Raw genomic sequence first — 27,037 nt, 5'->3', positions numbered from 1 at the left:
TTCCCTTTATTATTTCTGCACGTGCATCCCGCAGAGATGCAAGCCCAGGGTGCTGCTCACACAGCTCGAGTAGAGCCTGGGGCAGGCTCGCGGTGCTCCCACCCCTTCCCCTGCCCCAGCTCAGCCCCCCCTGCAGCGAGGAGGAACAGGGGGCAGCCCATGCTGGAAATCAGGCTGTCTGCACGGCCCCCAACATCCCCAACAAGCCCAAGGGGCTGCAGGGGCAGCGACTGCTCCCTGCTGGCCTCTGCCTTCAGCACCAGGAGCTGCCCCGGCTGCAGGGCTGGGGACAGGGCCAGCTTCACGCCCAGCCCCGTCCCAAAGGGTGCTGATGCGAGCTGGGTGTCCCAGGCTGCTCCCTGCCTGCAGCAGGGTGAGGAGGAGTCGGGCTCCACCCCAGAACCATTCCTGTGACTGTCTTCAGGGCAGAGAGGAGGGGAGCGGCTGTCCCGAGCCCCCCTGCTCCTCCCGGGGGAGGAAGGCAGGCAGGACAGAGGTGCAGGGTGCTCCTGCTGCCAGGTGAGCGACACGGGCACAGCTCCAGCACCGCAGCCAACGCTTCTATTCACGAGCAGCCCCCGAGCTCTGTCCCACGGAACGGGGAGAGACACGTCTGGACGGCGTCGAGGCGAGGAGCTGGGAACGGAGAATGGAGCCAGCGGGGAGAAACAAACAGTCCTGGCCCCCGCTGCGCCCCTCTTCAGTCCCGCTTGGTGTCTTTGTTCTGGTTCTGAAACTTCTGGTGGACGACGCGGAGGGTGGTGTAGAAGTTCCCCAGGAAGAGGATGAAGAAGGGGAGGCCGCACATGAGGACCTGCGGGAGGCAGGGGTCAGCAGAGGGACGTGCCTGGTGCAGACTCCCCCTCCCCAGGCAGCTGCTGGAGCCCCCCCTTACCTGCCACTCCTTGCACTCCGGGTGCTGGAGCATCCTGAAGAGCGTGACGGCGTTGTACAGCTGCCAGAACTGCAGAGACAGGAGGCTCAGGGCTTTTCCAAGGCTCAGCCCCGTGCTGCTGCTCATCCTGACACCTCCTCCAGGCACAAGCCTTGCATGAGGCCAGCCTGCCCCGGCACAGCACCGGGATCACAGCGCTCAGCCCCCAGGGGACCCAGCTGGGACATTTTCCCCCTTCCCTGCCACCTTCTGGAGCCCTGCGGCCTGCAGCAAGCCCCCCACCAGCCCACTGCTTTCGGCCATCAGCCTGACTGAGTCAAGGAGGAACCGGACCTCGTGCAGCAGCTCGAGAGCTGACACTCAGCAGGGTTTGGGGAGGGTTGGCAGAGCCAGCCCTGCTGCTGTACTTTGCACATCGCTCGAGCGCTTGGCACAGCTGCCCCACCTCGCTAGCCAGGCAGTGGAGGTGGTGCTTCGGAGGGAAAAGGAAAGGCTCAGCCTCTGCAGGGCACAGCAGGAATGTGCTAAGACTCAGCCCCCCCTGAGGCTCTGGCCTCCTGCAGGTCCCCGCGAGGATCGGTGCGCACTCACCTGCCCGAAGAAGAGGAAGGGGAGCAGGAACGTGAGGCCTCGCCACATCCAGGACTGGAAGCCCTCTGCAGAGGATGAAGGTTGGCTGAGAGCACGCTCGTTACGGGGCCGCGTGGAGCCAAGCTCCTGAGCTCAGGGGCAGGGAGGTGCAGTGGCCACGTCCCTCACTGAGGCCCCGAAGGCTCACGCAGCCTCCCAGCGGGCACTTGTGCGTGCAGGGAGGTCTCAGGAAGGTTTTCCTAGCCCTGGGGTCAGTGGGGCCTCTGGAGGAAGCTCCTCTCATGGGACCACCCTCACAGCGAGCTCCCCGGGCTGCAGAGGCCGCCGTCTAGATTGCTGCTAACAGGAACCACAGCTCCCACTTAGGCTAGCACCAGTCGTACTGGGAGGGAGGCTGCCAGAAGCCGTGGGCCCAGGAGCAGCGGTGACAGCAGCTCTGGGACAAGCAGCAAGGGGAATCCTGGCTTACCCACAGTGAGATCCATGTTGTGCCTCTCGCCCAGTGCTCGGAGCCGGTACAAGCAGCCGCTCTGGTAGTAGTACTGGAGGAACTGCACAAAGCCTGCAAGGACAGGGCGGGTGAGGGCAGGAGGCACCAGCCTGCGGTGCTCAGCCCCAGCATCGTCCCCACCCTGAGACCTTCCTCGCCCCGGGGAGGCCAAAAAAAGGAGGAAAGCCAAGGGAAAACCCAGAAGAACAGAGCTGTGAGCAACCACAGCCAGTTTGCCACATGTCAAGAGCCCAGCAGGCCCAGCAGCACTTACTCTGGTACATGGAGAAGGAGAGGAACTGGTTCCTGAACATCTGGTACATCAACCCGTCTGGCCTGGGGAGAGAGGATGCTGGCTGGGGCGTGCGGGGCTGCGAGGAGATGCCTTCAGCCCTGCCTGCCCCATGGCTGCCACCGCTGCCACCAAAACAGGGGGCTCCCCAGCTCAGGTACCCCAGCGCAGCTCCCCCGTGTCAGTGCCTTGTAGAACAGTGCTTGCAGCGTGAAAGCGTCCGGCCTGGGGAGCCAGCAGTGGGGAGGCTGGTGCAGGGGTCAGGAAAACACTGCGGCAGCCCCTGGAGGAGGATTGCAACACTTTGGGGTCGCGTTTCCCAACCCGGAGCCCCGAGCGGTGCTGCCTGCCCTGCTGGGTGCTGCTGGCTGCTGCTCTCTGGAGCACTTGGGCCCGGTGAGGGCTGCGTGGAGCTGCCCGTTAGACCTCAACGTCCGTGGAGCAGGAATAGAGCTACGGGTCAGAGCTTGTAGGGCCAAGGCCCCATCAGCGGGCAGGCTGTGGTCCCTACCCCCAGGAGCCGAGGGGACGCAGGCTTACCAAGTCAGCATGACACCCGACAGGAACGTGGAGACGTAGTGGTGGAACACCCACCAGCCCTTGATTCTGGAAGGCAGACACAGGCCAGGGGTCAGGAGTCAAGATCCAAGCACAGCCCAGGAAGGCAGAGCCAGCCACGTGCCAGCCACCCTCTGGCTCCCAGGGCAAGGTGAGGAGCAGGGATGGCCACGAAATGGCTACAAGCAGAGCGGGGACCCAGCGCCTCCCATCCAGGTGGCACTCGGGGGCTGCTCCGGCTTCCCTGCCACCTCCACACGGTGAGTTCATCCCTCCCACGCCAGCAGCTGCCTCCTAAAGCCAGCTCGTGCGGCTAATTACCAGGGTTTGCTACACACCCTGAGTAGGAGGCATCAGCTGCTCCCTTGGGAAGCGCAGAGCAGCACCGTGGCCCCACGGGGGGGGACCAGGTGGCTGCACACCCCCCTCCCAGCTGCCCTCCCCGAGCCCCCAGGGACTCACTTGGATCCGTTGTTGATCAGGATGCTCTCCCGGATGGTGAGGGTGCAGTAGTACCACACCAGGAGGAAGTTGAAGACGGCGTCTGTCACCCTGGGGTGCAGCAGAGCGGTGTCAGAGGGCAGCAGCGGGGCTCAGGCACCGAGCAGCAGCAGCTGCAGGACGCCCAGCACCCAGCCCAGGCTCACCTGGAGTTGAGGAGGAACCGACAGGAGAAGGACACGATGAGCAAGATGATGGTGAGGTAGAGCTTGAACTTCTCGTACTCGTCTTTGTAGGCAAACCTGCGGGGAAGCACAAGCTTGGAGCAAGGTGGCTGCTGCCAGTCTGCGTCCTCCCCTCCCGTCCTGCCCGGCCGGGCAAAAGCGCTGCTCTGCTGGGAACCTCTTGGAGGTGTGAAGGGAAATCCCTGTCCCCGGGCACTTCTGAGAGAGCAAACCACGCTGCGCTCACACTGGTGAGCAGGGGAGCTCCCAGGGGAGCCGGGCAGATCGGGGTCTGGTCAGCATTTTTGGGGGAGCTGATGGAACTGGATGGGGTCTGGGCTCTCTGCTCAGCACCTCCCTGCGTGTGGAGGCTGAGGGCCAAGCCCGGCGTTTCCCCAGGGGAAGAGGAGGGGGCTGGCCATGACTCTGTCCCTCCTGGAAGTCCCTGATGTGGGGGAAACTCTGGCACAGTGCTGGTGGCAGATCTGAACGGTCTGTCCCAGCCTGGCCCCAGGAGCTGAGCAGAGCCCAAGGGCCAGTTCTAGGAAAGGAAGAACTGAACAGAGCAGGGACGGAATCTGCACGAGGTGGGCCAAGGCAGCCACGTGCCCGGGGGAAGATTTACGGCTTCCTTGTGACGAGGGGCTCCCAAATCCCCCCCCGAGGCACACGCCCGCCGTGACACAGGGGCCGTACTTAGCCTGCTTGCTGAGCAGCGTGACGTTGACGTTCCCGAGCACCAGACTCAGGTACAACCTGGAGAGAGAGAGCAGAGGCGTGTGGTGGGCGCCTGCCCAGGGCTGGCTGTCACCTCCCTGTCCCCGTCCCGTGCATGGTGACAGCTGGGAAGGGGCACACGAGATGTTTTCCAGCCAGGAGGCGTGCGTGGTGCTGGCATCCCGCCCCGAGGGTGGCAGGAGGGTGGCCGAGGGCAGAGCCACCCCCTCTGTTGGCACCCAGCGGGTGCTGGCCAGGGGTTCAAGGGCAGGGGAAGGTGGTGGCGGGGCCCAGGGAGGCCGGGGCTGGCTCTGTCCCAGGCGTCCTGGGGCAGCGAGGCGGCTGCAGCCAAGGGCAGGGCGACAGCAGGGTCGTGCCTTGTGGTGTTACAGCTGCCGGGGGCTTGTGCTGCACATCGAAGGTTTTTGTCACCCCAAAAAGGGCCCTAAGGTTCCCTTCAGGGGTGGAGGTGAAGGATCCGGCCCTGGGGACAGCTTCCAAGGGCAGCAGCCACCTCCCAGCCCTCCGCCTCCCCCAGGAGCCCCTCTGGCAGGGAGAGGATCGGCTCCGGGAGGACCCTGGTACCCGCAGAGCCCGGCTGTCCCAAATCCCTCTGGCAAAGGGACTGTGAGGCACCTCTTACCCGTTCTTCTTTGGCAGATAGGCCTCCATCTCAAAGAAGACGTTCTGCCGCTCTTTGATGAGGCTCTGGGTCTCCTGGATGGACTCCTGCTGCTCGGGACTCGCGTGGGCCTTGCATCTGGGGAGGAAAGGCAGGCGCTGGCAGCAGGGAAGCCTCGGTCACAGCCCAGCACGGGTTGGTGTGATGCGGGGCCGTGTCTCGGACAAGGACACCCCAAGGACGGGAAGGACACACGGGAGGGGAGTCGGCACCTCCAGCTGCATGGAGAACCCCTGTGGGAGTTTTTTTGGGGGTTGCTGGAGGGAAGGGAGCAGGGGTGAAAGGGAGGGGGCAGCAGCTCTTCCCAGCTCTTCCCCCCGCCAGGCGGGCAGCTCAAGCTCCCAACTGCAGCCAGGGCACAACTGGGGAAGGGAAAGCCGAGGAGAAAACCTGCCTGGGTACAGCCAGACCTCAACAGCACTTTTTAACGTTTGCACTGGGGAGAGCTGGGAGTGCGTGCAGTAGCCCCGTCCTCGTGGCTCTCTCCTCCCCGGCTGTCTCAGGACGCCAGCTTACTTTTTGAGGGACAAGGACAGCTCCTTCAGCCGCTTCTTCTGCCGTGCGATGGAGCTGGAGATCCCGTCCTGCAGCTTGGTTAGCTCCTCCAGCTTCTGCTTGTACAGCTTGTGATTATCCTGGGCACAAGAGAGAGCAGCACGCTCCAGATACCTGCTCTAGGAGGGCGCAGGGTGCCTGATGCCCACACGGAGAAACTGGGCAGGCTCTGTTATTTTAGCAGAACCCCCCAGCTGCAGCCAAAGGGCTGCGACTCAAACGCTGCTGTGGGGGGCACAGAGGTGGCTCTGCTGCTGCTGTCACCCCAGGTGCCCGTGGTTTGGGCCAGGCCCCCTGGGTCCTGCCCTGGGATGTTGGAGGGAGCCCCTGCTCCAGGAGGGCTCGTGGTGGGGCCGGCTGCAGGGCCCCACGTGCCGCTGTCACCCAACAGCACCTGGGTAACGCTAGATGCCATTCTTCTGCTATATTTAGACAGGAAAGGAGAGAGCCACGCTGTGTCAATGCTCCTTGTCCCAGTCAGCTGAAAAACAACCTTAACCCGGCCGCGGGCAGCCCCAGCACCACCACCTCCAAAGAATTCCACGCTGCTGGCGACAACCCTTGGACTAGACCTTGGTGCGGACGCGTTTCGGGCTCTGCGCTTCTTATCAAGCACTTTATCAGCAGCTGTCAAAGCCCTTCCCAGCAGGGAAAGGTGAAAGCAAGGCACAGAGGAGGGAAATACCTCAGTCTCCCTCCTGGGGCGAGCGGCGTGGCCGCAGCAGGGGGGGGGGAACAGATCCCAGATGCTCCCCGCTCCCCCAGCAGTGATTTATGTCCCGGCAGCACGTTTGTGCTCCACAAACACCTTTTCCTGCTCCTGCTGCTCTCAGGTAGCCGGGACCCAGTGCCGTGGGTGCCCCCCGCTCCTAAAGAGCTTCAGGCCTGGGTCCTGCTGCTCCCCACCACCCCGGGACCACCGCGCTCCATGGGGGCTGCTGGAGAGATCGTGCCAGGCCGGGGGGGCTGGGGGCTATAGGATGGAGCTGTCACATCCCCAGGGCCGGCACCAGGCTGTCCCCACAACCCCTGTGGAGCAAGAGCGGGTTTCTCAAAGCCTCCCTTGCCCCAGATCTGGGCACAGCCGCCTGCAACAGCCGGGGGGAAGGAAGGAGGGGAAAAGGGAACCGGGGCCGGCTGGGGGGGGTCGAGCAGGAGGTGCCAGCCCCTGCCCTGCCCACACTCCTCTCCGGGGAGGTTTGGCGGAGCAGAGGGGGCACGGAGCCATGGGGATGGGGGTGTTAAAGGGGGGGGTCCTGAACCTTTTGGGCACAACGGGGGTGCAGCGGGGAGCCCCGGAGGCAGTGCTCGGTGCCCGGCGGTACCTGGATGCGCTGGTAGCCCTCCTGCAGCTCTTCCCATTCCCGCAGGCAGTCGGCGGCCGAGGCGCCGCTGGCCATGGCGGAGAGGCAGCGGAGGCTGGAGGCCGGCAGGGAAAACAGCGGAGGAGGAGAAGGAGCGAGGCTGGAGGCCGCCAGGCACCGGGCCCGGCGCTGCCGCCGTCTTCCGGGCACGCCCCGAGCCGGGAGAGGCGGGACCGGCACCGGGGGGGGGGACCCGGAGGGGGGCTGCCGGCACCCGGCCTCCCCCGAGCAGCCCCGGTCTCGGTTTGGGGTGTTTGGGTTCGCACCGGGGGTAACGGGGGTAACGGGTGGAGCTCCCACCCCAACGATGCTGGGGGTTAGGGGAGGATGGGGAAGGGCAGGGAGAGGGTGGGGGAGCACCGGGGGGGAGCACCCCGAGCCACGCGGTGATAAATGCTTAGCGAGGAGTGCAGGGAGAGCCCTGGAGGGTTTTTGTGTAGGGTTTTTATTTTGTGGTGTCCGTGGAAGGAGTCAGAGTGCTGCAGGGCAGAGGGGCAGCACGGCTGGCGTGGTCCTAAAATATTACCAGGGACTCGAAAGTGGCTGCCAGGCAAGGTCAGGTCGCTGGATCTGGGGGGAAGCAGGGTCCTGCCTGCCAAAACCAGAGGGTGAGGGTCCGGTGCCTGCCAGGGTCTGCAGAGACTCTTACGGAACAGGGGAGCTCCTGACATGGGGAGGTTCTGCCCTCGTCTCCCCGGGCTGGGACCAGGTGCAGTCAAATTCTGAATTTGCCTTTTCAGAGAGAGCACTGATGACTTCCCCATAGCTGGGGCAGGAGGCGATAACGTGGCCATAAACCCGCTGGCTCACAGAGGAGGCAAGTGGTGCTGAACGGGTCACATCCTGCAGGCCTCGCCTTCCCCAAACCACCACCTTCAGTGACAGGCACGCTCCCCTAACGGCTCCAAAACTTCACCCAGTATGATAAGAGCTAAAGATGAAGGAATTCCATAACGTTAAGAGCTTTTTCAACTGCTTTCCGTTAACCTTCTACCTACGGGACAGATGGTGGTGTGGACAGGGAAGCATCTTCCCCTGCTGGGTGTTCCCTGTGCTGTCAGTAGTTTGGTTCGGAGATGTCTGTGATCGTGGTCCCATAGATGTGGGCCTCCCAGTCTGAAAGCTGTTTCACAAAGCCCCGGTGCGGTCTCATGTTCTCTTTGCATTTCAGAACGTGGTCCCAAGCTTTCTGGAAGTAGAAAGAAAGCAAAGAAGTGTTAGAAGTTTGAGCTGAAAAATAATTTATTGTAGTTACGCTAAGCAGCTACATTTGTGAACAAAACAGCTTTGTATTTACTGCCCGTGATAGACTTTGGCAGATAAGACTTTGGCTACCAAAGCAAGGACATAGCGGATCCAGATGTGAACTTCAGAGAAGCCTTTCATCTTTATACCCGGCTTTCCTGGCTATGAGGATAGCTCATGCTTCTTTCATTAGCTGGTGTGTTTCTTGTATTGTTTACACTGACAGAGCAGTGCAGTCCTGGATTTTCTGCTCTAAAAATCCAATTCTTCAATGGGTGATAGGCGAAGCAGTGAAGTATCAGCTATTTACAGGCAAGAAACCAAGGTTTGCACATTTCTGAACTGGTGTGACCTGGTGTGGCAGAGCGGCTATTAAGCTCCAGTTATCCCACCACGTTAATTACAGCCATCTTAATGATTTGTTAGTTCCGTGTAATCAGCTAGGAACTCTGCTACACAGAGGGCAAATCCACCAGCATTACTCTGCTTTGCTCAGCTACGTCCTGGGGTTTACCCAGTAGTGCTCATCTTCCTGCTGATTCCCCCCAGCAATCAGAGGATTGCTTAATTGTAACGAGACCAAAGGTCACAAGATAGTGCTCCATTGGTTTGCTTTTTTCTAATCTCAGCAATTCTGCAGGTTCTGAACCTCATCTTCCAATATTTACTCCTCTGCCCATGGTATGTGTGTCTGTAGTTCCCCTGAACCCCGCAGATCTACTCAGATTGATTCCTAATAGACTAAGGGGCCACACATCCCAAATCTGTGTTTCTTTTGCAATGTCTCTGGAAATTTTCACAGATCTCTGCCCAGATTGGGCGAAGGGTCACACAAAAATCTGTTGTGTAGCTTTAGTCTGTGTGAAACAAACTTGTCTGCCAGGAAAATCCCCCAGGAAGGCTTTGCCCGGGCCAGCTGCAGGACGCCACGGCGCTCAGCAAAACGCTGAGACCAACCTGTTGATACCAACTGGGAGAAACTGCAAGGATCAGCTTGGACTTTTGCTCTGCCATCACAAACGTCTCTGGCAGTTTAGCATGCAGGGGAAAACAGCAAGGGAATGGTTATCGATGTGCCGGGGCAATCACACCCAGCATTACTAGCAGAGACCAAATAGTGTCTGCTGCCCAGCTGGCACGCTCAACCCGAAATTACCCTTTGGCACACACCGATGGTAAGAGATTTCCTCTTATGTTGCAAATGTTTGCACAAAATCAATTAAATGATTAGATACAGACCCAGCTCCAGTGAAGCTTGAATCAATCCTTTCAGGCTCCCAAAGGAGGTCACGCTTTCCAAACAAAGACAAGACTTTTAAGGAGAAACCTTTCAGTTCTCATGGGAAAAAGGCTGCTCTGTGCCAAGCAGGCAGCACGAGCTGGTGCCTACAGCAGCACAGTGCCCGTGTTTTGTACCCAAAGGGATAAAGGGCTGACATCTGGGGAGAGGCTGCCAGTCTCACCACACCACAGGGTCATTCCCAGCCTTCATTCCTTATTTTTCATGTTATTCAGAGCTCTGGAACAGAATGTACCATCCTTTTCACCTGGGTGTCCCTCCCGGGCTAGTGTTATCCCGTTCCAGATTTCTTTACAGTGGTGTCTGTGGGAGGGGATTGCTTCTGGGGAAATATAACAAGGTTTCAGAAGTCAGTGCTGATGAGCCCAGCGGTAAATCAGAGCTCTGCAAGCACCGGGGTGTGAACGTCCCTGTAACCACCTGGCATTAAGAGATGGGATTAAGTCTGGTAGCTTCCAGACACTCTTTTTCTCAGATCCAGGAGAGTGGAAGAGCTAAGATCTGTAATCTGCTTTATTTTTATAGCCCTGTCGTTAAGTAGGGAAATACAAGAATATCACAGGTGCCAGGTAAGAGCTCAGAGATCCAAAATTGCACCTAAGCCGCCTCCTTAAAGGTATAAGATACAACTGATGTAAGAGAATCTTTTACATTATCAGGTGGATAGTCTGCACGAATGCACAGATAATTTCTTTTTCGTTAACACAGCGATGAGGCTTCGGGAACAGAAATAAACTGCAGACCCAGCCAGTATCTGTGGGAAGAATGACAGTGATGTACCTTCAGGGAAAACTGGTGGGAATGCATAAGATAGGCCATGGTGACTGTGCTGCTCCGGCTTATCCCCAGGGTGGAGAACACCAGCACTGCTCCGAGATCCAGCTGAGCATCTGAGTAAAGAAATGCCAATCACAGATTGGTGATCGGGGAAATCAAAATTCCAGTTGTAAAGTCAAGCTCTAATTCAGTGAAAACTGACAGGCAGCTAGCCTGAGCGACAGGAACCGTCATGAACCCTGATAGGAACAGATGGGCACTGCCAGCTTTTGTTTCTGTAACCATTTGCCTTTCTTAAAACCGCACTGAGTTAAAAAGTGGCTTTTTTGAGGACTAGAATCAAATGACAATGATCAGTCAATGCTTCGTGACAGATCAGTGTCACTTTTTTAGCAGGTGACTGTGACGAAAAGTGGCCCACCAGGACCAAGCAGCTGTGGTCAGCATCACACCAGCAACTCAAAACTCTTCCAGGTAGGTTTAAAGCTGACAAAACGTCTGTTGAATGCAAACCTCACTGTTGTCCACTCAAGCTGGAGGAATTGGCTCTCAAACTGGCAGGGACTTGGACTTCAAATCCCTTATCCCTCCATGGGGATCACCAGTGGGAAGCACGTGCATGGCAGTTAGGGTGCTGTTTTTCTCTTGTGTATGCTTTGCAGTAAAAATTTGTAAGGCCAGCAAACTCATTTCCTACAGAAGCCAAGCCGATTTGGCTTGAGGATGCTGTCATTCACTACTAACCACATCAACTCTGCTACCTATTTCTATAATTTAGTAATTTATTAAGAAACCTTTTAATTCTTTCCCTCCCTCTCCAGAGTAGAGGGAGGGAAACATGACGTGTTTTTGGAATATCAGCAACTGTGCTCTAGAATTTGTAGGGCAAAGCCTGTTCTGCTGTTGACAAAAGTTTTTTTTTTGTTTTGTTTTGTTTTGTTTTGTTTTTTCTTTCTTCCAAGCACTCTTCCAGGCTGGGTAAAAAAACGGGGTAAAATGCAAGACAAGTAAGTGGATATCAGCGTTTGGATTTCAATGCATGCAAGTCATGAAATTCAGGTTAGGACTACAGGATTATATCCTCCGTTTTCACTTCCTTGTTTCTTTGTGTCCAATTGTTATTTCTGACTTTGTACTTGCATTACAAGTTCTGTGGGGACAGGGTGGTCCTTTGCTCCTGGGTCTGTATGGCACTTAGCACAGCAGGGCCTCGGTCTGAGGCAGATGCCGTTTTGTAGGTGCAATACAAGACAACGACGCAGGTGGACACCATCATGGGATGAAGCTGCAGGAACTATGCCTGCCGTGCTGCTGCAGGTACTGAGCTGGTATGTTTTTCTTTGCCCTTTCTGATACAATCAGCCGAAGGCAGGTTTATGTTGTCCAACCTGAAAGTTTCCCTAGGCCCTACAGTGAGTCTGCACAGCAAACCCCAAGGGTTGAGAGCGTCTCATGGTAAGTTCTCCAATGGGCATCACACTCCTGCCCAAATAAAGCTCTGGTCCTTGAAGATTTGGGCTGGTGAGTCAAACAGTTGTATTTAAAAACAAAGGAATAGGAGGGGATCCTGTGAAGCCCTCACAGACATCCCATCCCAAAGCCTTCTCATACCTAGTGGAAAGCTCACTGCTATCACAGTGAGGTGTTCTATAAAGCGAGTACTCTCTGTCAGGAACATCAGTGTCAGATGCCCTCTAAAATCTCCTCTCTGTGTCAGGCTGGTTACTGAGACAGCTCTGGTGTACATTAGGGTGTGGGCTGGCTTGGGAGTATGCTGAGATCTTGAAAGATTACGACCCTCCCGTTTGAGCTTCCTGCTGGAGTCAATTGCAGTCACTCCCATTTAATATCTCAGAGTGAACAAGGGCTCAGGAATTCCAGATCAGGAACAACTCACCTATGAAATGACAAATGGTGGGAAAGGAAGAAAAAAGATTTGCTTCGAGTGAATCTGGAACAGATATATGGAGATATTTGTCTTCTGCAAACCTGTAAAAAGAACATGCAGCATTAAATGGGCCAACAAAGCAACTGTGGGGGAAAATTGTTTGTTGGAGGCAAGCTTATTATTTTGTTTGCTGTTATGTGTGTGAGTTTTTCATCATTAACACTACAATAAGGGATTGTTATGGTAAGACACTGAGGCACACGTAATACAGAACCAGCTTAATTACTGATTTTCCATTCCACATGGTATCAGCATTGATGCCTTAACTTTATCCTACAGCCTCCCTTATCTGAGAGCTAAATGAACACAGATGAACTGAAAGCAAGAGTGCCTTCGCGGCATGCACGTTAGCAGTTATGTCAACAGGGCTCCATGATTCACTTCATGTGGTTTTCTGTGACAGCATCCTCCCGCTTCTAGAAGCTCAGAGAACTCAGCTCAGAGAACTAATGGCACAAAACACTGGTGAGGCATTTCTGAAATGTGAAAGCACATCACACAGATGGCATGGGGAGATCACACAGAGTGCAGAGACCTTTGATGTCTTCTGAAACCAGAGGCAGGAGAAATGCCTGCTGGTACACGTGTCCTGAGGTAAGTAACTGAACTTGTTGCTTACTTTGCTTTGGCCAAGACCCTGAGAAATGCCACTGGATTTTTCATTGGATGAAATGACATTTCCAGCACAGTCTGACTGAGCTGAGTGGTCATGGACAGAAGCAGGTAAGGAAGGAAGATGAACAACAGTGTGAAACATCAATGATTTAGCTTTTACACTGATGTGTTTGTAAGATTTTTGTAAGATTTTGCTCAGAAGGCTACTCAGTGGTGTAGGTTCTACCTGAAGGATGTGGCATGTAACAGACTGGAAGTGCCGAGGACCTCCCAGTCCTCTCACCCAATCCATCCATGTCACAGTAAATGGCTACAGGAACGCATTGCTGCTGTGCAAACTCTTGCTATGCAAGTGAGATCACAAAACTGAGCATGAAATAGCACCCAAATCTACAGTGAAAAACAGAGTTTTCCTTGGAAGTTTATAGGCACTTGCTGCTGTGATGCTGTGCCACCTCACAGGCACAGACATCAGTAAGAATACACCCTGAAAACTTACAGTGTAGCAGGCTGCTCAGAAATATTGACTTGAGCTTTGATCTTCAAATCCTTCTGAATTTGTTGGTCACAGGCCTGCTTGAAATTGCCCATGTATAACTTTGCAGGCAGTATTTCTACAGGGTACAGCTGGAAGTTGTCTAGTTCCTGCAAGGAGAGAAGCCGTGGGTTCAGTTCAGAGCATATTTGCTCTTTTAGCTCCTTAAACAGAAGTCACGTAGAGAAATGAACACACACTTAGTCAGCAGCCCATGACACATTTGAATGTAATGATGCATTCAATCACCCGGACATTCTGAAATATGGAAGTCTTGCTAGATTTAGTGAGAATAATTAACAAAAACACTGTCATTGTGGCATTACTTGAAACAAATCCTAACCAAACAGGGGGAAGAATATATTCTTTGCAATGTCTGGAGGAACCACAGCATAACGGATTCATTTGATGTTTTATTGTTCACGAGGCCAACTGAAGTCATCTGCCACCTGCAGAGCTGCAGGTGCAACGTCGTGGCACAGCACAAGTCCACAGAGATTTTGGCTCTGTGCTGCCGAAAGGCTGAGAGCAAAAATATAGAAGTAGGCAGCAGTGCTTCTACATCCATAACCGATACTCTGTAATGCTGCATCGGAACAAAACTGCAGCTCAACAGCTTAAAGCATCAGAGAGCAACAGCTTAAACTGAGCTGAGGAGGTAATGCTGTGTCCAGCTGAATCTGCTGGGGGAGTTTAGCAGTTTGCTACCCCTCACAAAGGAGCACAGTGAATTCATTTTCTGTGCTGTAGCATCCCGCAAGGTTAACACTGTGTCGTGGGCTGCTTCGTGTGAAGTAGTAGGAATCAGACACAAAGGATGTTGCTGTACAGTGCCCTCTAAATCTGCCCTGCTGCAGGTCCTGTCCTAGATGTGAAAATAGGACAATTGTTTCTCCCAAGTTAAACAGATCAATGTTTGCAGGTGAAACCAAACAATCAGGGTACCAGTGTTCCAGTGGATGGCTCCTTTCTTTCTGGGCCTATTGAAGCAATGCTCCAACATTTGCCTTGTGACCCTTCCAGACAAAAAGCTTTATAGGCATGAAATACAGGGCTTGATAGTTGCACCTCTGTCTGGAAACACTTACTGTGTAACATCTCAGATAACCTCATATAAAAGAGATTAAAGAGGAGCCTGCCTTATTTCATTGTTTGCTACTGTTTGTTTAGTTATCTGCACTCTTCAGTAGGCCAGTTTTGGGGTTATCAGAGGAGGCTTCCTTGGCTGCTTCCACGAGCTAGCTTTCACGCAATAAGAGAGGAAAAAAAAAAGACAGTGTGGCTGCAAAAGAATTTGTGGTGACACTCAGGGGAAGAGCAGTAATTTAAATTACATTTAATTCCTTTGTTTGAAATTACTCTGATAGCAGGCTTACAGCACCACTTAGCTATTCATTAGCTATCATCAGATGAATACGAATGCTCGTGTCTTTTACTTGCAAATTGGCCTAGTCTCACCTGAGGCATCCACAGTATCTTCTGAGTCCTCAGAAAATGATAGCAAGCTGAAAACCGCTTGTATCCTCCCCTCAGGACCAGCACGGGATGGCGGGTGAAATGCTGCAAGCTTCTGGCGTGTCGGACAGCAGTTCCTTCCTCGGCATCTAATGAGATCAAAAAGCTATTTGCTGGAGCAGGTTTAGTGTGCCTCCAACAGCCCTGGGGGTTAAATCTGGCCCTCTGGCACCACCAGCAAACTCCTTTTCATTTCATCTAATGGTCTGGAGAAAGCCGTGTTAAAAGCCAGACTTATTATTTATTTAACTGTTGCTGCAGGTCAGTAACAAGCTGCTGCTCACCTCTAGTCCTATTCCTCTCCTGTTTTCTTTTGCAAGTCCAATTAAAGTTTTTATTCTCTCCCCATTATTCTTTGGGAAATGCTTGTAATAAGTTCCCATAATAGCAAAGCATTATTAGTATAAATCTAGTAATTTTAGTTGCATGGAGACCCTTTTCTACAGCTGGCAAAGGAAAGTGAAAGAGGTGTCTTAAACACATTCTTCCCAAGCGTTTCAAACACTCCCTCAGCGAAGCAAATCACATGAGAGATGGTTTTGCCCCCTCCTTCTCCCTCCGGATCCATCCAGGTTGCCTCTAGCTCTGCCTGCTTTAGAAACAGATGAGTGCAACAGAAACCTGCTGCTGACTCTTCACACCTTCCATGCTCATGTCCCATCACCAAGTACTTCTGAATGCTTGCTTTGTCCGTTCTGCTTATACTCCCAGATTTTTTTCTTAAAAATTGGGGTGTGGGCTAGATGTAGTCTTTGCTAAAACTGCAGTAGCCTTTATAAAGCTAGTTGGAGCCAAACAAATGTAAAGAAGTGGTTCTGCATAGAGCAGCACTCCTGGCTAGAGGATGTGTTGCAACTATACGTTTCCGTGGTTCAAAGAAGCCTGAACAATTACAGGGAGAAGTTTCCAGCTTTTCACACTTTTCAGTGAACTCCATTACCTCAGCACCCGCGTTAAAGCTACGTCTTCTTCAATGTGATAATGTGAAGGTTTCGTAACCCTCAGAGAAGGAAATACTCACTCTGTGAACATAAGGAGCTTGAGTCAGTGTTTTCAGTCTCTGAAGAACCATTGCTCCCTGAAAGGCAATCGTTGGACAATCTCAATTTCAGTGAGATGTGAAAAAATAAGAATAATTTACAAGAACAATTCCTTCCAAGCAACAACTTCAGAGGGATCAGTCTACAGATAGGAAAGCAGGCCTGCCAGGAAGCTCACTAAAGTAATGAGGAGTGGGAAGAATACCCGTCCTGCAGTGAGGTCTTCACTGACATGAGTCACAGGTACCTTTTTCTTTCTCCTCTTCCTCATCGTCAGACAAGTCTAAAGAGCTGGTCTCGCAGTCATACACCACGCAGTATTTGACACACGCAAGCTCCTCTGCATCCGGCACCAGGTACTCCCCTGTAGGGCCCTGACAAAATCACAGAATTCTATCAGGAGCACAGCTCCACGCTTTTCTTGTGGCATCAACACAAGGAGAAGGGACTGGGGCTACGTCTGCGCTTTATGCTGAAAGACCCAGGTAGAATTCAGAAACCATGCAGGCTGCTCCAGATTGCTTCATCTGCTGCAGTGGTAAAGATGTCAGCACTGTCCTTTGTGAGACAAGCCTGCAATATGTCAGTCCTTGTGCAACATTTTCCTGATACACAGCCTCAGCGTGCCAATCCTCTGGGCTACTGAAGCCAGCTCTTGTGTGTGACAGAACACATCCCCCCAGCGGCAGAACTGGAGCATGGCTGAAGCAGGCAGGGGAGAGGCGAGGACAACTCCCTTGTTTTTTAAGCCCATTTCATGTACTGCTAATTGCTAAATGCAGAGATTATTTACACAAACTGCAATCCTTCCTCACCTGTTCAATCTTGCGTGCTGTAACAATGTGGCTCTCGTTGTACTCGCGCTGAGTACGGGCATCTGGAAAAAAAAAAAAAAAAAAAAAAGATAACCAAGGTGGAGCAATTGGTTTATTTGATGCTTTTAAGGTAGAATCCTACTTCTAATTCAGTCAGTGGGAATTCAGGCACCAATGTCAGCAAGAGAAAGACTCTGCTTCTTATAAACTGAGACTTTACACATGGATAAACAACCCCCAACACTGATGTGATTGTAAGTATGAGCAACACCAGGCAATGCCAACGGCCTTGGAGCTGCCCTGAGCGTGGTGCTGTGCCCTCCAGCACCTCCTGAGGAGGGCACACGGCAGGGCCCCCATCCTGCTCCCAATCTGTCTGACCCCCTGACCGAAAGGTGCAGTGTGTGGCACCATCTGTGGGCTCTGGTCACCCCAAAGGACGCAAACACTTATCACGATGCTTTGTGCGATGGCCAGCAGCTCTTGTCTGCCTGCCAGCACCGCTGGGAGCAGGGGAGGGGGATGCAGGGGTCAGGGAGTGGGGAGCTGGATGTGGGATGGAGCTGAAGCAGCAGCCGGGATTTATGCAGGCAGAAAACCTCCTCATTTATATTTTACTCTCCCTGTGGGGCCAAATGCCACACGCAGCCGCTTTCCACTCCGCATGAAGAACGACAGCAGAGCCGCCCTGCCTCACGGCGAGTAACGGGGCGGCCAAACACCCCTCAAGCAAGGCCTCGGCGATCCGTAGGAGCCCTCCCTGCGCCTTCACGAGCCCCGTGAGCCCGCGCAGCTCCTGCCCGTGGGCGTCCTCACCCAGCAGGCTGAGGTAGTTGTGCTCGGCCAGGCGGGGCAGGCGGCGCTGCTGCTGGAGGGCGTTGTAGAGGCGGCCGGGCTCCCACAGCAGCACCCCCGCCATGGCTCCCCGCGCGCACCAGGCCGCGCTCCGCCCGTTGCCACGGCAACGCCTCCCAGCCGGTTGCTAGGGGGTGACGTCACGCGCCGAAACCTCGCGATGCTTCCTCGCCGCGGCGGCCGGGTGGAACGGGGGGTGAGGGCGGGGAAGTCTCGCGAGAGCTGGCGGCGGGAGGGGCGGAAGTCTCGCGAGAGGCGGCGCTGTGGAGGTCGTTGGAGTCGCCGCCGCTGCCGCCGCCGCCGCCGCCATGCTGCCCCGTCTCGCCCGCCCCGCCGCTGCCGCCGCCGCCCTGCGCCGAGGGTTGGCCACCTCCGGGCCCGTGGGTGCTGGGGGGACGGGGAGGGATGGGGGGGGACGAGGGGGGAGCGAGGGGATGCGGGGAGGGGGGTGGGAGGGCGTGGGGGGGGGTGGAGGGGGAGATGGGCCTAGTGGGGGGGGCTGGGTCCTGTCAGGGGAGGTGGGGGGGGATGGGGGTGGGGAATGGGGGGGGGTCTGGGGGTGATGGGGGGGATGGGGGGGGCAGGGAGGTGGGTACAGGCAGGGGAGGTGTGGGGGGGTGATGGAGAGGGAGCTGGAGGTGGTCCTGGCAAGGGGGAGGGGGTGAGGGAGGGCTGGGGGTGATGGGGGGGGGCAGGGAGCTGAGGGGAGGTGTGGGGGGGTGAGTGGGGGTGATGGGGGGGAGTTGGGAGGTGTATCCTGTCAGGAGGAGGTGATGGGGGGGAGCTGGGAGCTGGGCACAGGCAGGGGAGGTGGTGGGGGGGTGACTGGGGGTGATGGGGGAGCAGGGCTCTGTCAGGGGGAGGCGGCAGGGGGTGTCTGGGGGTGATGGGGAGGGAGCAGGGAGCTGGGAGCAGGTTGTAGGGATCGGCTGGGGTGGAGATGGGGATGGGGGAGAACTGGGAGGTGGTAGGGGGTGCCCAGGGGTGATGGAGAGGCAGCTGGGGGCAGCTGGTGGGGCTTGTCCCAGGGGTAATGGTGGTGGACAGGGAGCTGGGAGCAGGTTGTGGGGCTCAGCCCAGGGATGATGTGAGGGAGCTGGGAGCCTCAGCCTGGCCCTGCACAGTGCGGGCTATCCCCATGTGCCTCCCAGATGGGGAGCTTGCAGCTGGCCACCCTCACAGTGGGTGCTCGGTGTCTGAGCGCTGGGTGAGCCTGTCAGTGAGGGTGTGCGGGGAGAGGTGCCAGGCTCTGCACTGCTCCCTTCCCCTCCTCAGTGCGTGCCCCAGCTCTCAGTGTGCTGAGAACTAGGGTGGCAGCTGCAGCTTTAGCAGTAAACCTTTAATACGTGGTATCCCTGAGCTGAAGGAGAGTTCACACAACGCTCTCAGACGCACGGTCTGATTTTTGGGTGGTGCTGTGCAGAGCCAGGAGTTGGACCCGCAGGTCCTTGCGGGCCCCTTCCAGCTGGGGATGTTCTGATTTGAGGCTCCTGGTGGCAGGAAGGGCTGGGTGCTGGGGAGGTGGGGAGACCTCTGCCATGGAAAGGAGACAGCTCTGGGGTGCCATGTGACAGAAAGGCTATCGGAGCCATAAAGATATGCCCTACAAGAGAGAACTGTGTAATTATTAGGAATCGCGTTTAATTGCAATGAATTTTGACTTAATGGCATCAGCCCAGCCATAAATATGGGGCACAGCATCGATTAATGCTAGACTTTGCTTTCCCTCAAAGAGTTTTTTTTGCTAAATTGCATTTCTTACAGTAGCAAGGACGTTGAGCTGAGCTGAAATTGATTAGCTTCTGGGCGGATTATTTCTTGTCAGAGCATAATAATTAAGCTGTTCATGCGGGGCCTTAAAGCAGTTAGGGCTTTATCTGGTGAGACAACGTGATGCAGAACGTCACCGATCATTCTGTCAGCACGTTCCATCTGCAGGAGCCTGTGGTCCTCACCAAGTGTATCAGAACATCCCATTTTACAGTTCCTCTCTCTTTTAAAGGAGCTTTCCTCTAATTTCACAATGGGAGGGAGTCTTTAAGAGAAATCACTTTCTTCCAGAGAACACATTTGAGTAAAATTGGTTCACCAGGGCAACAAAGCAGGGTTGATTTTACTTCACACATTTGACCAAAGCTGGGATTTGGTCCCTTAATGTTCTCAGAAGCCTGCAGCTGAGGAGAGCTGATCCTCTGGTTGCTCTGCCTGGCCTTGCTCCTACCTCAGCTGCAGACCCCAAAGAACATCTGCAGCTGATGTGTCCAAGCAGGGAAGCTCAGAAGTCCTTGGGAAGGTGTTACGATGATCCCTTTGTGTGCTTAGGCAATCCAATTTGCGTAGTGCTCGATAAGAAGTTGGGAAACAGAACGAAAAGCAAAGAAAGCGTGGTGAAATCCCCGGGGTCGCTTCTGCAGCCACTAGCAAAACATCTCAGTGCTTTTCTCTCGTTTTTTTTTCCTCAGAACAATGCCAAGGTGGCAGTGCTGGGGGCGTCGGGGGGGATTGGGCAGCCGCTGTCCCTCCTCCTGAAGAACAGCCCGCTGGTGAGCAGGCTCAGCCTCTACGACATCGCTCACACCCCCGGCGTCGCAGCTGACCTCAGCCACATTGAGACGAGGGCAACTGTCAAAGGTTTGTGGGGCTGGAGCCTAAGCCTGCTGCAAGGCTAATTAGGGCTCCGTTGATTAGATGGATGTATGTGGAGATGGGACTAGCTCCTGGTTGCGCTGTTGGAGGGGAATTCATAAAACTGGCAGGAAGTATCCAGTAAAGTCATATCGAGGGGGGAAAAAAAAACAAGCATTGGATTTGAAAGTTTGTCTACAAATGGACTGATGCTCTCTGGGTGCCTCCATGACCTGTGTGTCACTAAAAGGTGACATTTTACTTGGGTGTGCCTGTCTCTTCCCCCTCTGCTCTGCTCTTTTGAGACCTGCCCCCAGCTCTAACAGGGAGCAGTTAGAGCAAGGCCAGAGGAGGCCACGAGGATGCTCAGAGGCTGGAGCACCTCCCCTACAGAGCCAGGCTGAGGGAGCTGGGGGTGCTCAGCCTGGAGAAGGGAAGGCTCTGGGGAGACCTCACAGCGGCCTGCCAGGGCCTAAAGGGGGCTGCGGGACAGCTGGGGAGGGATTCTGCCAGGAATGTAGGGATAGGGCAAGGGGGGATGGCTTAAAACTAAAAGAGGGGAGATTTAGATTAGATCTAAGGAGGAAATTCTTCACTCAGAGGGTGGTGAGGCCCTGGCCCAGGCTGCCCAGAGGAGCTGTGGCTGCCCCAGCCCTGGCAGTGCCCAAGGCCAGGCTGGATGGGGCTGGGGGCAGCCTGGGCTGGTGGGAGGTGTCCCGCTCATAGCAGGGGCTGGAGCTGGGTGATCTTTTAGGTCCCTTCCAACACAAACCATTCTGTGACTCTGTATTCTGGGAGCACTGGCTGTAGTGCCCAGCCCAGCTTTTAGGGCAGTGCATGTTGCGTATACGCAGTGGGAAGGCCCTGTTTTCACACAGATGGAGGTTCCCTCCACTCCTACTCCTTGAGTTTTGAAACAGTGAAGATAAAACATGAAATTGGGTCCACCCATAACTTCACTGCTTTGCTTCTCAGTGTGAGTCTGAATTGAAGGGTAAATTAAAATCAGAATTGGGTGCCTTTAGGTATAATTTTGTACTTCAAGCTGTCAGGTACTTACTGACAAAACCATAACATCTGAATGTTTTCCATTCCAGGCTTCCTGGGACCTGAGCAGTTGCCAGAATGTTTGAAGGGCTGCGATGTTGTAGTTATTCCTGCCGGAGTCCCCAGAAAGCCAGGTATGTTCTTCCGGGGCTTCGCTGCTGTGTCTCTGCAGTACTTCTGTTCAAGGGGCTGGTGCTTCACAGCGCTTCCCTTGTTGGTTGGGATGGGAGTGGGCTGGTAATGACGCTGCCCTAGAGCTTGGTGTGGTGTCAGGCACCTCAGTTAGCTTTTGTCACTTGTAAAACGGGGACAAACACTGATTTCTGGGGCTCCTGCGTAAGGGTGAGGAGCAAAGACGTCGCACTGCAAGTGATCCTGAATCTCCTGTAGGATTTCTTGCCCAGAGTATCACCATGTTCAACAACTGGTTCTTTGTTTCCTTTCTCAGCAGAATAATAATAATCCATTTGTTCTGCGTTAATTGTGTGGTAACTTCTCCAAGCATCTCCGAATGAATGCTCTTAAGTCTTCCTCATATCCCTGATTCGTTCCATTTCCACTCTTGTTTTTAGTACCCTATTGGGAATGCTACAAAAGCCTAGACTTTAATTTCTTGTTCATCCTCACTGTGCATTTTTCGTGGTTAAAGTGGATGCTGCAGCAGAAACAGAGGTTGCCACTTCTGCATCTAGCAGTATTTTGCAGAGAGCAGTTAGCATTCGAGCTGTAGTCATGGAGGTGACTTCAGAGGGGAGGAGAGTTCACCCAAGGAGCCATTAGGCTGCGCTGAGCACCCTGGTACTGATGCAGCTCTGCAGGGTGATGCACCACCTCCGGCTGAAGGGCAGCCTGAGAGCTGGCAGCCGGGCCAGTCGCTGCTGAAAAGTGCTGATCTGTCTGGAAGGGCAGGTAGCTTTTATCAGTGGGTTACCTTTGAAGCCAGTTCCTTATTGCAGCAGGGGAGCTTTCTCTTGATACAAGAAACCAGGAGCTGAAGCTGGCATATCGCTGTCCAGGGCAGGACACTCTGATTGGGTAGCCTGCCCTTTAGTGAATAGGCTGCGGGTAACTTAAAATACTCTGCTGGGTGTGTTCTAGGTATGACCCGCGATGACCTGTTCAACACCAACGCTAGCATTGTTGCTACTTTGACATCTGCCTGTGCGAAGCACTGTCCAGAAGCCATGATCTGTGTTATCTCTAACCCGGTAAGCATTTCTTGGAGACCTTCAAAATGCAGACAAGAAAATCCAAACTGAGAACACTGGAGTAATCTGTGAGCTGCTGTTAGTTTGGAGCAGTATCTTTAAGGTCTATAAAGTATTTGTAGGGGAAAACAAATAAAAGCCTGGCTTTTATATCAAAATCAGATTAAACTTAGATATAAAAGCACTTGATATCTCAGCTTCTGTTTGACTGTGGTTAATAGTCCATACTGTTGTGTTAGCTGCAATAGAACAGCTCAGGAAGGGAGGAGCCTTTGTAACATGAATGAACAAGTTACTGCCTTAGTGGTTATTTAAAATACGCTAGTTTTGGCCTGACTGTAAATTGCTCTTCCTATTAGGAATTGAAGTAATTGGCTAGAGCTGACGTGGAGATGCACTGTTTATTTACTGGCCTGTTCAGTTCATGAATTGGCTTCATTATTAGCCTGGGTCTAATGAACGTTTGCCTGTTTTTGCTTGCAGGTAAATTCAACCATCCCAATAACTTCAGAAGTCTTCAAGAAGCACGGTGTGTACAATCCCAACAGAATCTTCGGTGTTACAACACTGGACATTGTCAGAGCAAATACCTTTGTGGCTGAACTAAAGGTACATCGTAGAGAGGGGTGCTGTGTGCTTCTGTCATCAGATCTACCAAAAATGCCTCTAAAATCCCTGCACAGAGCTAAAGTAGCTCAGCTTCATGTGGAGCTAGAGCTGGAAGCAACGATTCCCTGTTCCCACTCTCTAGAGGAGCCCAGGGATAGGGTTTCTTGCAAAATGTAGTTCAAGAGGCTTTGACCTTTCCTTTCATAGCTCTCCCCTGTGAGCGAGCTGCATGTTTGCCTTAATTCTCTTGGCATTTTCAGCCCTGCTGGTGCAACCAGAGGAGGGGGTTGAATTGTAGTATATCTTCCCAAGTCATACTGTGCTGCCCGTTACAGGATATTCTGTGGGGTGTCAGGAGGTGCAGCAGTTTCACTGCTCTTAATAGCCCTGGTGGGGTTTGGATCTTTGCTGTTTATCTTGCATCATTGTTGCTCTGTACTGCCTGAAGTTGTCAGAGTGAATAACCTGGAGCTGACTGTGTACATCTGGCTTTGTCAATGGGGCGTAGCTGCCTCTGAAACTTCTCTGTGTCTCGTGGGGGTTTGTGGATGTGTTCAGATACGGAGGGAAGAAAAAGTGTGGTGGCTTTAAATGTTTTTCTCGTTCCTGTGTCTCAGAATCTGGAAAACTTCATGTTTCCCCTAGGGTTTAGATCCAGCTCGAGTAAGTGTTCCAGTCATCGGTGGCCATGCAGGGAAGACCATCATCCCTCTGATCTCTCAGGTAAGTCATGTAACTGCTGCGTGTGGCGTTGTGCTGCGTGGTGTTCCTCCTCACTGAGTTAGAGCTGATGTGAAGTGCCTTTGTGATGGCATGTGGCGTGCTGAGATACAAGAGTAGGGAAGACTGTCTCGGCTGTGGCTCATTTTATTCCGAGATGAAGTGCAAGCTACTCGAAGGTAAAGAGCTAAATCTGAGCTCCTCTGGGTGGCTTAAATAGCAGCACTCTTTTTTTCCCTAGAGCAGTTCTGGAATAAGAACTGAGGGGTAGTGTGGGTGTTCAGATATCTTGGCAGTGTTTTCTTTTGTCACTTTTTTGATGGCAGTTGTATGGTATGAATGCTTTGCTACAGCAGAAAAATTAAACTGCTTTTGCCACGGTGGACTAGAAACCCTCCTTCAACAGCCAGTGTTGAAACGAGGAGGCACAGCTCATCTTGTGTGGGGAGACTGCTTCAGAAATGACCGGTTGTCAGAGGGAGGCTCCCTTCACGTGTCTAATGCAGAGTGAAATGCAGCTCTAAAGCAGGCTGCAGCTTCGTGAGGAGACGGCTAGGAGATGGCCAAAAGCAGCCAGTGGAGAAAGGGCAAAAAGCTCTGCTCTCAGCGAGGAATAAAGTGCCCTTCACAGAAGGACGGTCTTAGGGAATAAAGCTGAATGCTGAGCGGGTGCTTTCGCTAGAGGCAGTCAGGGCAGCCCCAGCTGTGCTTAGCAGACCTGGGTAGCTGTGTGTGAAGGTTCACTGACTTCTTAAATACCTCTTGCAGATGGGATCCTCCATAAGGCTCTAGACTTCCATAATGCCACAGTGACCCAAATGTTTATAAGGTGGCTTTTTTTTCCCCCCTCTAAGGGCTGTTACATGCTTGGAGGGCACCTGTCTAGGGCAAAGGACTAGATGGTAGCAAGTGAGCATGGCCAGCCGTGGTTTTGCCATCAAGCTGCAGTTTGTCTCTGAGCAAACTAGGCATGACTAGCGTACTGTTAGAGTTCTTGCAGCAACCAGAAGCCTTGGTGAATGCCTGCAGCTGCTGGCCAGTCTGTCACACCATCTGGGAGCTGGGGTAGCTGATTTTTCCCATCTGAGAACTGTTGGTAACGACTGTAGTGGTAGGAGAAGTATCACGTGGGTGGCCTCGTGCTGGAGGGGTGCTGGTATTTGATGCTAATTTATTTTTTCTAATCCAGTGCACACCAAAAGTGGACTTCCCTCAGGATCAGCTGGAAAAGCTTACAGGGAGGATTCAAGAAGCTGGCACTGAAGTTGTCAAGGCTAAAGCAGGAGCAGGTTGGTTCTTGGCTACAGCTTCCAAGTAATTCTTGTCGTCCAGCTGAATGGACGCAGTCCTCTTTGGTTTAATCTTATTTACAACTGCGAGGCAGAAATAGGAACTGCTGATTGCAATCCTAGCTGCTCTCCCACGTCAGTGACTGCCTGAGCTGTGGCACTAGAAGTAGCTCAGCATGTAGGGAAGACCAAACAGTACTGGATCCCTGAACATGTGTGACTTCAAAAATCATCTTCTCTAATTAAGCTCTTTCCTCCTGTAAATCTGGTGAACTGCATAGCAGGTGGCTTCTGCCTTCTCAAACTGGCTGTGAGCTTGAAGCCAGTGACGCTGCAGCTCTGTAAGCATAGCAGCGTGGAAGCCTTTGATACTAAACCAAGTACTGAATTTAAATGTGATCTGTTCTAAAAATGGTTCAACTCTTACAGGATCTGCTACCTTGTCTATGGCCTACGCCGGAGCTCGCTTTGTGTTCTCCCTGGTGGATGCCATGAACGGAAAGGAAGGGGTTATCGAATGTTCCTTTGTGCGGTCGGAAGAGACAGAGAGCCCCTACTTCTCTACACCTCTGCTGCTGGGAGTATGTGCTTCACGCGGTGGGGCTTAGAAACAGCAGTTCCTGATGCAGTCCTTAGATTTTGTGTTTTTTACTCAGTGATTTCAATTCAGTCCAGTGCTGAGTATCACTAGATAATAGTTGAACGTATGTTTAAGAGTTCTTGGGTGTTTGGGTATTGCGGGTAAGCACATATCCCATGTTTGGATGTTTGCTGCTGCTTTTCTCTGCTCTCAGACTGCAGCTCACTGAGTAACCAGCGATTCACACCTTTCTTAAGAGGTCGTGTGTGCCCCAAGTTGGTGCCCAGTTATGAAGAGCTTTCATGTGGTTAAGGAGAATCAGCAGTGTGGTCTCCTCAGCTCGATCTGCTACAAGGAAATTACTCAGAAATGGAGGCATGTGGGGAAGCACTGTGTGGATTAGGATTAATAGATTTCCTTCCAAGTTCAGTAGAGGTCCCAAAAGCAATGTTATTCTAACCCCGTGGGCAGAGTGAAAGCAGTGACATGGCTGCTGGATGCCAGGGATGGTGTACGTTGTTTTGGGTGGTAGCTGGTGAAGGAATGGATGTAGAGGAGGATTAAGGGGGAAGCGTTTGGATGCAGGCATGAGATTTTGGAAACCCAGGAGTGCAACTCTGAAGCAGTTTCAGATTGCAAACCAGTGGCAAATGAAGGGTGTACACAGAGGAGAGCTGAACAGTGGTTCTGAGGGCAGGAGAAGGCACAAAGGAGCAGTGGGTATCAGTCTCCCCTGGAAGGAGCTGAGGGGCTAGCTTCATGTTTCACACGCCAACGAGAAAAGTGAATGAGAAGTTTGTGAAGGCTCTAGAGGTCACTACAAATAGCAAAAAGCCTCACAGCCTTGCAAGGAAGCACAAGGTTTGCAGACGGTAAAAGTGTCAGAGGTCCTAGGCTGGGTCTCCATCTCAGTTGGGCAGTAAGTAATCAGGGCTGTTAAGTTGCTCTCTAGGTCACTGAATGAATGGTTAATCCTTAAATCCTCTTTCCCTCAGAAAAATGGCATTGAGAAGAACCTGGGTATCGGCAAGATCACCCCCTTTGAAGAGAAGATGGTTGCTGAGGCCATGTCGGAGCTGAAGGCTTCTATTAAAAAAGGAGAAGATTTTGCGAAGAACTTCAAGTGAAGCGTTGATGACGGGGAGGAATTCCAACTTCCTTAATTTATTAAGGCATCATGTCACTTTACAACTTCTGGTTCAAAGCTCAGGTTTTGACTGAAGTCTGTCTGTACCAGTATAATGATTGTTGTCAAAGCAGAGTCTAATCATCAATAAAATGGCCTCATTTTTTTCAGCGTACCAGCTGGAGTTGTCCTGTTGTTTGTGTCTTCTGAAGGTAGAAGCTGCAGGTCTCTGAAGCGTTACCAGTGAAATCAGCCTCTTAAAACGGGTGAACTAATTGCTGGATTTTGTGAGAGACATCCCAGGGAAGGGGCTCAGCTGTTCTCTGCAGAAGGAGAGGTGATAATGCAGCCTGACAGTGATGGGCACTTCAGGGTTGTT

The 27,037-nt window shown here is 53.3% G+C and overlaps 3 protein-coding genes across 4 annotated transcripts; 1 reads left to right on the top strand and 2 right to left on the bottom strand.

Moving 5' to 3' along the window:
* Window positions 1-641: 641 nt before the first annotated feature.
* Window positions 642-6,894, bottom strand: TMEM120A (transmembrane protein 120A). The gene is made up of 12 exons (XM_032200976.1): window positions 6,771-6,894; window positions 5,407-5,525; window positions 4,852-4,968; window positions 4,188-4,247; window positions 3,474-3,569; window positions 3,289-3,378; window positions 2,809-2,874; window positions 2,251-2,312; window positions 1,956-2,048; window positions 1,487-1,551; window positions 896-964; window positions 642-814 (listed from the first exon to the last, which is right to left on the bottom strand). The coding sequence occupies exons 1-12, from the start codon at window positions 6,843-6,845 to the stop codon at window positions 701-703; spliced, it is 1,026 nt and encodes a 341-aa protein (XP_032056867.1). The 5' UTR covers window positions 6,846-6,894; the 3' UTR covers window positions 642-700.
* Window positions 6,895-7,425: 531 nt separating this feature from the next.
* On the bottom strand, window positions 7,426-17,518 carry STYXL1 (serine/threonine/tyrosine interacting like 1). Of its 2 annotated transcripts, XM_032200971.1 has the most exons (9): window positions 17,416-17,518; window positions 16,600-16,661; window positions 16,032-16,158; window positions 15,766-15,822; window positions 14,688-14,833; window positions 13,194-13,339; window positions 12,029-12,120; window positions 10,135-10,244; window positions 7,426-7,998 (listed from the first exon to the last, which is right to left on the bottom strand). In XM_032200971.1, the coding sequence occupies exons 1-9, from the start codon at window positions 17,516-17,518 to the stop codon at window positions 7,867-7,869; spliced, it is 975 nt and encodes a 324-aa protein (XP_032056862.1). In that variant the 3' UTR covers window positions 7,426-7,866. The 2 variants fall into 2 exon arrangements, with proteins under 2 accessions (XP_032056862.1, XP_032056863.1); XM_032200972.1 differs by lacking the exon at window positions 15,766-15,822.
* A 227-nt stretch (window positions 17,519-17,745) lies between these two features.
* Window positions 17,746-26,836, top strand: MDH2 (malate dehydrogenase 2). The gene is made up of 9 exons (XM_032201040.1): window positions 17,746-17,834; window positions 19,917-20,085; window positions 21,177-21,260; window positions 22,225-22,334; window positions 22,818-22,943; window positions 23,589-23,666; window positions 24,853-24,952; window positions 25,382-25,533; window positions 26,528-26,836. The coding sequence occupies exons 1-9, from the start codon at window positions 17,763-17,765 to the stop codon at window positions 26,657-26,659; spliced, it is 1,023 nt and encodes a 340-aa protein (XP_032056931.1). The 5' UTR covers window positions 17,746-17,762; the 3' UTR covers window positions 26,660-26,836.
* The last annotated feature ends 201 nt before the right edge of the window (window positions 26,837-27,037 follow it).

Source organism: Aythya fuligula, chromosome 20 (genome assembly GCF_009819795.1).
Source record: "Aythya fuligula isolate bAytFul2 chromosome 20, bAytFul2.pri, whole genome shotgun sequence".
Classification (NCBI taxonomy): Eukaryota; Metazoa; Chordata; class Aves; order Anseriformes; family Anatidae; genus Aythya; species Aythya fuligula.
This window is presented reverse-complemented; position numbering and strand designations above follow the sequence as displayed.

Bases quoted from the DNA above. Each gene is read 5' to 3' on its own strand.
- TMEM120A (XM_032200976.1), bottom strand. From the start codon at position 6,845: ATGGCCAGCGGCGCCTCGGCCGCCGACTGCCTGCGGGAATGGGAAGAG. The intron at 5,526-6,770 runs GTACCGCCGGGC...TCTTGTGCCCAG, and splicing joins AGGGCTACCAGCGCATCCAG to GATAATCACAAGCTGTACAA. The intron at 3,379-3,473 runs GTGAGCCTGGGC...GCTGCACCCCAG, and splicing joins CGGTTCCTCCTCAACTCCAG to GGTGACAGACGCCGTCTTCA.
- STYXL1 (XM_032200971.1), bottom strand. From the start codon at position 17,518: ATGGCGGGGGTGCTGCTGTGGGAGCCCGGCCGCCTCTACAACGCCCTC. The intron at 16,662-17,415 runs GTGAGGACGCCC...TTTTTTTTCCAG, and splicing joins CAACTACCTCAGCCTGCTGG to ATGCCCGTACTCAGCGCGAG. The intron at 14,834-15,765 runs GTGAGTATTTCC...TGATCTCATTAG, and splicing joins AAGCTCCTTATGTTCACAGA to ATGCCGAGGAAGGAACTGCT.
- MDH2 (XM_032201040.1), top strand. From the start codon at position 17,763: ATGCTGCCCCGTCTCGCCCGCCCCGCCGCTGCCGCCGCCGCCCTGCGC. The intron at 22,944-23,588 runs GTACATCGTAGA...TGTTTCCCCTAG, and splicing joins CCTTTGTGGCTGAACTAAAG to GGTTTAGATCCAGCTCGAGT. The intron at 25,534-26,527 runs GTATGTGCTTCA...TCTTTCCCTCAG, and splicing joins CTACACCTCTGCTGCTGGGA to AAAAATGGCATTGAGAAGAA.